The sequence below is a fragment of the Monodon monoceros genome, unplaced genomic scaffold (assembly GCF_005190385.1).
Source record: "Monodon monoceros isolate NGI ecotype Baffin Bay Population unplaced genomic scaffold, NGI_Narwhal_1 Super_Scaffold_7, whole genome shotgun sequence".
NCBI classification, from domain to species: Eukaryota; Metazoa; Chordata; class Mammalia; order Artiodactyla; family Monodontidae; genus Monodon; species Monodon monoceros.
Genome location: NW_021703784.1, coordinates 13,578,412 through 13,588,440, shown reverse-complemented (window position 1 = coordinate 13,588,440; position 10,029 = coordinate 13,578,412). Strand labels below are relative to the sequence as shown.

The 10,029-nt window shown below is 45.1% G+C and overlaps 1 protein-coding gene across 7 annotated transcripts in view; it reads right to left on the bottom strand.

Annotated features, from left to right (window-relative positions):
* The window catches only part of DDX6 (DEAD-box helicase 6), a 34,572-nt gene extending 29,265 nt beyond the window's left edge, over window positions 1–5,307 (bottom strand). For 2 of the 7 annotated variants that reach the window (XM_029207681.1, XM_029207684.1), the window contains exons 1-2: window positions 4,427–4,520; window positions 1,407–1,881 (exon numbers count right to left, since the gene is read on the bottom strand). In XM_029207681.1, coding sequence (XP_029063514.1) covers window positions 1,407–1,606 — 200 coding nt within the window. In that variant the 5' untranslated portion in view covers window positions 1,607–1,881; window positions 4,427–4,520. Of the gene's footprint in view, window positions 1–1,406; window positions 1,882–4,421; window positions 4,521–4,674; window positions 4,737–5,170 lie in introns of those variants that run through there. The other 5 variants (XM_029207680.1, XM_029207683.1, XM_029207678.1 and 2 more) reach the window with 5 other exon arrangements.
* Between the last annotated feature and the right edge of the window lie 4,722 nt (window positions 5,308–10,029).

The following is a 10,029-nucleotide window of genomic DNA, read 5'->3' as shown; positions in this document are numbered from 1 at the left end:
AAAAAAAAAAAAAAAAAAAAGAAAGAAAGAATGTAGCTTTATGTTTCTATTATTAAGAATTAAAAATAGCCTAAATATTGCTAGCCTATTCATATTTTTTCAAGACAAGCTGCAATTTAGAAAATATTCTTGATTTCTATACTAATTAAAATATTCATCTCAAAAATAATAGAGGGCTTCCCTGGTGACGCAGGGGTTGGGAGTCCGCCTGCCGATGCGGGGGACGCGGGTTCGTGCCCCGGTCCGGGAGGATCCCGCGTGCCGCGGAGCTGCTGGGCCCGTGAGCCATGGCCGCTGGGCCTGCGCGTCCGGGGCCCGTGCTCCGCAGCAGGAGGGGCCGCAGCGGTGAGAGGCCCGCGTACCGCAAAAACATAAAAATAAAAAAAACACTTAAAAAAAAATAATAAAATAATAATAGAATATGTATTAATGCCAAATCTCCCAGTGACCAAACCAATTCTGTTGGAAGTTAGGGCTATTTTTCTTTAGTAAGTACTTTTTAAGCATGGAAAAGATCTAGGTTATAATAAAACACAAGCTTTGGTTCCTTGAAAGAGTTTTATCATCTTATGAAGATTTCTAGAGGTTAAATCAACTTACATGGCTAGATTTTTAACAAAGACAAATCTCAAATGGGTCAAGATTCTTGAACGTTAATTTTCTATTAACTGATTCTTTGGAGTCATAGTTACCACTCAAATACTTTAAAGTGTACACTTAAAGATGATAGCCTACACACTTTTAAATTTAAAAGAAAAAATATTCTGTAGTAAGATGAGGCTCTTACGTTTTTAAAAGTCGTCAAAGGGGTATGGGACTATTCAGAGATGTGTTTATAGGAGTTCAAAATCCTGAGTTCCCTATGACATAAACTGCTTGTTATTTTGTGTGCGTGTGTGTAAAAGGAGGAGAAAGTGTATTTGAAAAGTAAATAAATAGGGCAGAAAAGCAAAGTGTCATAAACTAAAAAAAAGTTATGGATAAATTTTCTGTGAGTATGTTTGAAGTTCAGAAGGCTGGGCAAGTCGTTAAATTTAAAATGTGAAACTGGCTATAACAGCCATTCAAACTAGGATAAGGTCAAGTTCTAACACTAGGGAAAAAGCCATACTGGCAAAAACAAGATGAATCTGAGCTCATTATGAAAGCCAGACATGTTTCAAAAAACAGTCTATACAAAATTAATATATATTAATCTGTGCCAGTCTGTTACTTAATAAACCTGAATTAGTTATGAAAGAAATACATTCTTCTATTGCAAATACCTGCTGGCCATAAAACGAAGTCATCTGTCCGCTATTTGCAATCAAAATGGTTAAACTAAGGTATACACAAAGTAGTCAACAACTAACAAAATAAATCTCCTTGGTCCCCCAAGTGTGTTTATTATTTATTCTAACACTTACTTAATAGTGGTGGTCATACTCTGTGCTTGCTGCTGAGTGCCATTATTGATTGTGTTGGTGTTTTTCAGCTGGTTCATCTGTTGCTGTGTCTGTGTGCCCCCTCCTCCGGGGCCACCACTGGGCTTCACAGGGCCCCTCAGCTGACCATTTTGACTGGACAGACCCATTATAACAGGGTTCTCTGTTCTGGCCGTGCTCATGCTGTATTAATTGTAAAGATGTCTCTTTCAAACTTCAAAACTTTTGAAAGTCAGTAGAGAAACTGTAATAACAGTTTATTAGGCTCTCCAAAACGAAGAGATAAATATAAGTCTTGCTCAATATATGAGTCCTTTATTGCAATGCAGGCAAGCACCTGTAAGTCTCTGAACGGTAAGCAGCAGTAACTTGCTCTCATGCACGGAATCAACTCTTTATTTTTTAATAAAGCCCTCTAACAAGGTTGAGTTATATATCTGAATTCGCTCACTTCAGTCTGAAACAAAGAAAAAAGTTAAAATTAGCAAACAGAGTAAAATTAGAAAAAAACTTTTTTGTTTCCCTTTTAAAGAACTCCTTTAGAAGAACTCTCTTCTTTTAAATTAAAGAATTAAGAATACAGCTGCACTGAGACCAAATCACTAGCCAAGCTAGGAAAAACACAAAAAGATGAACTGCCTCAAAAACCAAACCTGCACCGAGACCCATCTCAAACATTTTAAACTGTCAGTTCAAATCAACCCAGAGAATACAAAGTAGAAAGATACTGTGATTAAGTTAGCATTAGTTGTCAAATGACAATCTCTTCCCTTGTTTCCTCCCTGATGAATTCTCTGAAGTCCCTGCCACCTCTTAAAGTCAATGAGTCATTACATTCAATTGCATTACAACTCAGTGAAGTATCGCACAACTTAATGTAAATCTACAAATGAACAAGGCAAGACAATTCATTAATTTTTTTTCTATTTCTGACAACTGAGAATCCTTGAAGAGTTGAGCTTTTGACTTCACCTTATGCTTTAAGAAGAACACATTTATGCCCTTGTGAATTTCAACGACAGAAGTTAAACTTTATAAAGAAAAATACATTTTCTTTTTTCCCTTAAGTTTTTGCCCTTTAAAACAGTAACTGAAGCATGTCAAGGGATATAAATATGTCTACATGTCAAAATCTTCTGCTTGAAAAACAGCCAAGAAAACCTTTAGCTACCTTAATTAAATCTGAATACTAAAAAAACTGCTACGTTTTTAAACATAACACTTTTCAAAAAGTATATCCCAACTTGAAGTAGCATTTTTTTAAATTACAAAAACACAAAAAAAGGAAATTAGCTTTGTTAAAAAAAAAATCTGTTAAAGGGTAAAGATACTAGAAACTTTAATCAAACTTTCCAGGAAACCCAGAGTACTAATTAAGTGAATTTAAAAAATTTTAAAATTATTCCCCAAATAAAATTATTTTTAAAGGAAGTACATGAAAACGTAACTGAAAAGCCAGGGGGGAAAAGGCCAGAAAATAAAGGGCTGCTCTGTTTGCTTTGTTCTTTAACTCCTTTACATTTCTTACCAAACATACACTAGCTTATTAATTAGCGTTTCTGCCATACACCAAGGTTTCTCAAACAATAAAAATTAAAAAAAAACCTCTCTGATGTCTTTTTTTAAATTGAAAACAAAGTTGCTCACAAGCAAATCCTGATTATCACGTACACAAAGCTGTATTATTTCCAAGTCTCCCAGAAGCTGAGTGACCTCTTAAGCAGAGGGTGGTTAAGAGCCATCCAATTTCAGTGCAAGGTAGTAATTGGTTTCCTGTATTGACAGGTTTATATTATGATCAGCGATATCACCTACTTCACACCAGAAGACTTACTTATTTGCAAACACTAAGAGGATGAAGGTGGCAACTTCTAAAAATTAAATGGTATCATTACTGTCCATCATGCACGTAAGACCTCATACCTCCCTGCATCCAAAATCCGACTATGTGATAACTGCTCCCCTCTCAATTAAGCTAAAAGCAGCACTGCAGCTCTACGTCTCAGGAAAAGAAATATTCCTCCTACCCCTTCCCAATTTAGATTTGCAAGTTATATTTTCTACATTTTCAAAAATACGAACGAAACAAAGACGAGTTGGGAGGAACCCCTAGCGGAGTTAATTACAGCACTTCCCAGATTGTAGTTAGCAATTGACAGTTTCACACCCAAAACAGTATCGTCATCTCCAAAAAGACCTTTTGTGTGCGAATGCAGCGCAGTTTCTCTAAGCTTGGTCTGCAAGTTGGAGTGACCGTTCTATTTTGAAGGGGCGAGGGAACTGTTGAAGAGAAAGGGGAGTGAGCGATAAGGGAAAGAATCAAGCCAGTGATTTGAGCCCTATAACCGTAGGCAAACAATTTCTTGTTTCCCTACCCTTCAACACCCCCCCACCAAACCCACACACTTCGAGTCAGCTCCCTGAGCCCATAAACACAAATGGGTTGGGGCCCTGAAATCGTATCTGCGCAACAAGAGCAGGGAACCAGCTCCGCGGGTAGGAAACAATAGGGGCTCCCGCAAAAGGCCCCAAAGAGAAACCCTTAAGTCAGACGGCCCCTCCTTTCTCCATGACGCTGGGGCTCCATAATCACCCCCTTGTTATCGACCTGCAAGGCCTTACTCCGTCAAGCAGCCGGTCCTCTTCGAAACCCAGCCTTCCGCTACTGCATATCCCTGCCGCCCCCTATAGGGCCGCCTCGTATCCTATAACCTCCACGATCTCCCTAAGTCCTTGCCGCCCCCTACGATCCCACCTTCCCTCGTCTCCCACAAAGCTCCTCCGAGGAATTCTCCCGCTCCTCCTCCGGACCCCGCCGGGCACAACAGTGCTCTATCCCACTCCTCCCGGGCGCCCCCGCCCCACAGCTGCCGCCCGCCTTCCTCCCCCGGGCCCGACCAGGCCTCAGGCCTCCGCCTCAGAGCGCCCCCCACGCCGGCCGGGGTAGGGGGTAACTCCCCGCAGCCCCCGCTGCACCGCCGACCTCCAACCCCTCACCTCACCCCACTCCTCGCGACTCGGGCCCGAGTCCTACCACTGAAGCCACTCCCGCTCTGTACCCTCGGTCCTTTATTGTTGACTCGAAGCTCCCAAAATGGCGGCGGCTCCTTCCTCCTCGGAAACCTCCGCCCGCCCCCACCCGGCCCCTCACTTCGGCCGCCCCCCGCCCCGCCCCCCGTCCCGCTCCACTCCGGGGGCCTGGGGGCCAGCCTGCCGGCGCTCGCCCGCTCCCCGAGCCGCGCAGCCCTACCTCCGTCGCTGCCCGCTCTCAAGGCGCCGCCGAAGCCGCCGCCCGGGCCGAGCTAACTCGGCTCCCCGCCCCCTCCCTCGGCCGCAGCACCCCCGCCCCTTAGCTCTCCGCATGGCTGCCGCCGCGACTCCTCCTCCGCGCAAGATGGCGAGGGCCCAGCTGAGGCCGCTGAGCCCGCCGCGGCGCCTCTGCCTCTCCTACTTCGTGGCAGGAGAAATCCGGGCCGAGGAACCTCCCTGGGACGAAAATGGAGGGTAGTGCTTTCCCACCGACTGGGGGCCCGCGGGGGCCCAAGTTGAGGGAAGTTGAAGGGAAAATACGGGTCCCTTTCTGAAGAGAAAGGAGGGCTGCTTTTTCCACAGCTGAGGAGAAATGATCGGGGAATGGTGGCTGGGAAGAGTACCCCCAGAATGGATGTCGGGGTCTTGGGACCCGAGGAGGATCTGTTTATTCCTGACCAAGGACCGGGTAGCGACTCGGGGACGGGAGAGCTGACCTGACATCTCCCGCGGGCCGGGGAAGCTGCTGCAGGACCAAGGGGGTCGCGTCCGTTCGAGCCCCGCGCCTCCGTGCAGGAACGCGCGGAACCACTGGTCCGGAGGCGCCGGCACGCGCCCGGGTGTGGGAACCGGAAGGGGGGCCGGCCGGGACCGGTGCGGTGGGGAGAACCGGGGAGGACGCGGGGCGGACAGGGGGCGCTGTGCGCGGGCGGGCAGGGGCGGGGGTGGAGGACGCTGTAGGAGGATTGCGCGGGGGTGGGCTGCTGGGTAGCGGGGGTGCGACCCGGGCCGGAACCCGGAAAGCGAGCTTCGGGAAGGGAAGTGGGAGACTGGGGCAGCGATCCTCCTCTCTCGGCCCCAAAGGGCAGTCCTCAAAGAGAGGGAACCAAGGAGGCCGAGCCCCACCCCCCGAAGGAAGGAAACGCTGCTAAGGAGTCAGTTATAATGGTAATAGGAGTTGTGTACGGAAATGGGCAATCAGAGGACCGAGGGTGATTCTTTCTCCAGCCTGACCCTCATCAGAAAGACACTTATGTATTTGTTCCCATAAATACTTTCCATATCCTAATGTCTCCGTTTATCCTTAACAGAAATAACAGGAATGCAATCTTGTTCCAGGTAAAACAAAAATCGGAAGCTTGAAAGTTATCCAGGTCAAGGGAAAATAACCTGGGTTTCACCCAGTTGACAGACAATATACAGGGCAATGACGGGACCATATGTTGACAACAGAACTCCGACCCACAGTCTCTGCTGCAACCAACACGGGAAGCCAAACCACAGCCTCTGCAGTGATCAGCTTAGAACGGGCAGGAGTCGGTCATTGACTGCCAGCTTCCCAAATTTTTGCCCCTGTTACCAACTCGGGACCAATCAGAGAAAGCCAAATATGTTTCCCCCCCCCAACCAATCACGTTAGACGCCCGGCTTCTAGTTAGCCCGCCTCCAGCTTCCCCGAGTTAACCTCCAATCAGAGCATACCCTGAAGCCTACTCCACCCACCCCCTTTTTTTTTCTTTTTTTTTTTCACTGCCGGCCTGTAAGTCCCAAGCTGAGTGAAGGTGGCTGCCCTCCTTGCTGTAGCAAGCTTTGAATAAATAGCCTTTTCTCACTTGGTGGTCTTTGTTTATTTACACACAGCCAATGGAAAGGTGGTAGAGAAGTGTGAAAAGGCTGTTCTTGAGATTTAAAAAAAGGTTCCTTTAACAGTTTTTGAATTAAATTTGTAGCATGGGGTCTCCCACCCAGCTTTTTAAAAACCCACTCATCTAAGGGAATAACCGGCATCTTGTGCCCATCCTGGTGAGAGAATGGCTAAGTGGTTCTTTAATAAAATGTTGAGGTATGAGGCCCCACTGCCTTTCCATGTAGCAGGAATGTGGAGGGGAGAAGGGCAAGGAGTGGGAGGGAGAGGAACCTAAGGATTTAAAATAGGCCACAGCCTGCCTCGGTCTCTTTCCCTAGACCACTAAAAAAATGAGACCAGCCGAAGGAGAAAGGTTTGTGTTCAGAAATAAACCTTCAAAGGGGGCCTGGTTGAAGTCATGACAAAATCCAGAAGTGAGGAGGTCACCAAAAGTAGGATATGGTATAGCTGCCTATTCTCACCTAGGAATCCTGCCAGGGCTAACACCTTTAAAGATTCTGCATAATGTTTTTATAAGATAGTCAGATATCCTTCCAACTGAGTTATTTATGTCAGCCCTTATCAGTTTTCTGGTGAGAAGTATGGATGGTATAGAATTAAACTATGAAAACTTGGATCTTGGTTCAATTTTAGTGATTGATGGATCCAGTATTCAACTATGTCAATACCTTTTTTTCTCCCTAGTTCAAACAGATTAACAAGAACGATAGAAAATATGACACTTTAGAAATACAGATGAATTATTTGATAATACACACAGTATCCTTATATTTATAAAATTGTAAATTTAAAAATATTACATAAATCCAGCCCTTTGACCTTATTGAATATAATAGTTTGGGTGATTCGTGGTAAATATGGTTTCTGGAGAGTGTGCTATCCCCAGTGAGGTCACCTAATAACTGTAGGCAAGTGTCTCCCAAAACATCTTGGTCATTTTCATTTTGTTTTTACTCACTCTCACTTCCCCCACCCTACTTTTTTTGAACTATGAAGCTGTTAGCTAAAGTGTTAGGCCTGGATTGTTGGCTGGCTCCTAGAGATTCTGTCTGTAGGAAAGATATCTTAAAAAAGAAAAAGACTCACAAATAGAGTTGAGGTTTTCAGTATCTGTTTAAAACACAACAGGATTCGTGTGTGTGTGTAAGAATGAGATGTGACTAAAAAATACTACTTGGAATTCGATCACAATAAGGGTCCTCCCAGCGAATGTTGTTTGCCAGCCTCACTTCCTATCCTCGGTTATTTAGCTAAAAATAACTAGAAGGAAAAAAAAAATCACAGGTTAATTTACATTTGATTTCAACTTCAGTTTATAATATTTAAAATCTAGAATTCTGAGTAATTTGAACCTGGAATATATACATCTGTGATGCTATCTTAAAAACCCAAATATTTTCAACAGCCTAAAATGGATTTCACACTTTTGACGTTCTGCACGGTTTTTTAAAGGAAACATAATAGCTTTTTTTTTTTTTAAACTCAAACTACAAGCAAATGTGTTCATTACCTAGAAGAAAAAAAGTTCGCCACACCACATCCTCAAGAAAATGATTATGTCACACCTGGCTAAGCTTTCTAGTACAGCATTTCCCCTCCTTCACAATTGGCACATAATGTTCTGATTTTCCAAAAGAAAGTTCAACAGATAAAGTTCTTTTCCAAATATGCCTGAGCAACATCTGGTAATTACTAACCAAGACTAAAGGCTAATGAGCCCAAGGAGCCAAGTACCGTTTTCTTTGGATTTCAGAGCAGGTAAAGTTTGCCTCTTCAGTTTATATACCTGAAGAAAATGAAGCAGCGTCAGCCTACTGAGGGCTTAGTAACCTCAGAGAGGTGCAAGTACTACACTGAAGTTAATGCCGACTAAGCAGATGTCTTTAATCGCTGAGAGACCACACCGGGCACATTTTGTTGGAATAAATGTTCCACTTCCAGAGTAAACTCAAGTTGAAAAGTAGGAAAGCAATATTACAAATAAGGAGGGAAGTGAGTGGGTTAAACACATTTTCCCCAAACTACCAGGTTTGGTTCGCAGAATTTATCTTCCCTTTGACAGATAACATCTCCCCCTTCCCAGGGTACCACAACCAGCTAGCTAAGCTCACTAGGTGTCTTTTGGCCTCATCACGTCCCAGCATTATTTGTGCTCTGGTCATCATTCAGAGAATTCTAGCTATTCATTTTGCCTCTTCAGTTTTCCTTACTGTGCACCAGCAATTTTAATTTTCATTAATTTGAAAACAATGTGGGCTGGGAAGACACTGAAATCTGGAAACTAGTTCTTTAGGTATAAATTTAATTTGGTCTACTCAAATCAGGAAAGAACTGACACCGTCCCCATTGAAGATGGCTTGGTGCTCTTGGGTACTTTCTGAGTTAGGTCAGGGACAGTTGCTAATGAGTGATGTTGATGGGGGTCCCTGACAATCCTGTGGAATTGTCGTGGTGTTGGTATGTGTATGGTGCCTCCTTTGTACCCAACACCTTGAAATAATGTTACATTTCTGAATAACCTTTTCTGCAGGGGTAGCAACAATCATGACAAAGTGCCCAGCCCCGCTTTCCAGCCAGTAGTCAATCTGCAGAGCCTTCTATTGATCCTTGAACAAAGAACTGTGATCTTAGGTATGATCCCTGGAAAGATAGCTTAGAGCTGAGGAGTGGGCAGTCTGCAGTCCTGAGTGCCATGGGTGGGTTAAGTCACATCTGTGGCTACCAGGACAAGACAGGGAACAAAGGAAGAAAAAAGTATTTCAGTGCAGAGGTCTCCTCAGTGACCTTCCTAGATCTTTATCTGCTTGATAAATTTTAAGGTTACTCTTTATCACATCAACCACCTCCTAAATAACCCCTTAGTATCTCCCAGTTCCTTCTTACCACATGGAGTCTACATTCCATTGACAGATTGGGCCTGTCAGTGTGCCTGTCCAATCTGATTTCCCACTCTCCCTCCAATGCCCAGGACCCATTCCCTCACCTTCCATCGTTTCCCTCAGAAACCCTCTCATCTCCTTTCCTCGAGGCCCATCTCAAGCCCATTCAAACCCAGCAGATTCCTACAGGCTCTTATCTTCCCTCCTTCCCACTCCCTTGTTCCTGCCCAACCAGAGCTCAGGTTCTAGAGTCAGTCAGATCTGGGTTCAAATCCCAGTTCTGCCACTTGTTAACTCCATAAACTTGGGAACCTTTCTTAACTTCTGAGCTTCGGTTTCCCCGTTTATAAAATGAGGATAATAAATGAGGACCTAGAGCTCTATGAGAGTAAATGAGAATTTGTATAAATCACTTTTTTTTTTTTTTTTGTGGTACGCGGGCCTCTCACTGTTGTGGCCTCTCCTGTTGCGGAGCACAGGCTCCGGACACGCAGGCTCAGCAGCCATGGCTCACGGGCCCAGCCGCTCCGCGGCATGCGGGATCTTCCCAGAACAGGGCACGAGCCCATGTCCCCTGCAACGGCAGGCAGGCTCTCAACCACTGCGCCACCAGGGAAGCCCTAAATCACTTTTTTTTTTATTCGTTATGCGGGCCTCTCACTGTCGTGGCCTCTCTCGTTGCGGAGCACAGGCTCCGGATGTGCTGGCTCAGCGGCCATGGCTTATGGGCCTAGCCGCGCCGCGGCATGTGGGATCTTCCCGGACCGGGGCACGAACCCATGTCCCCTGCATCGGCACGTGGACTCTCAACCACTGCGCCACCAGGGAA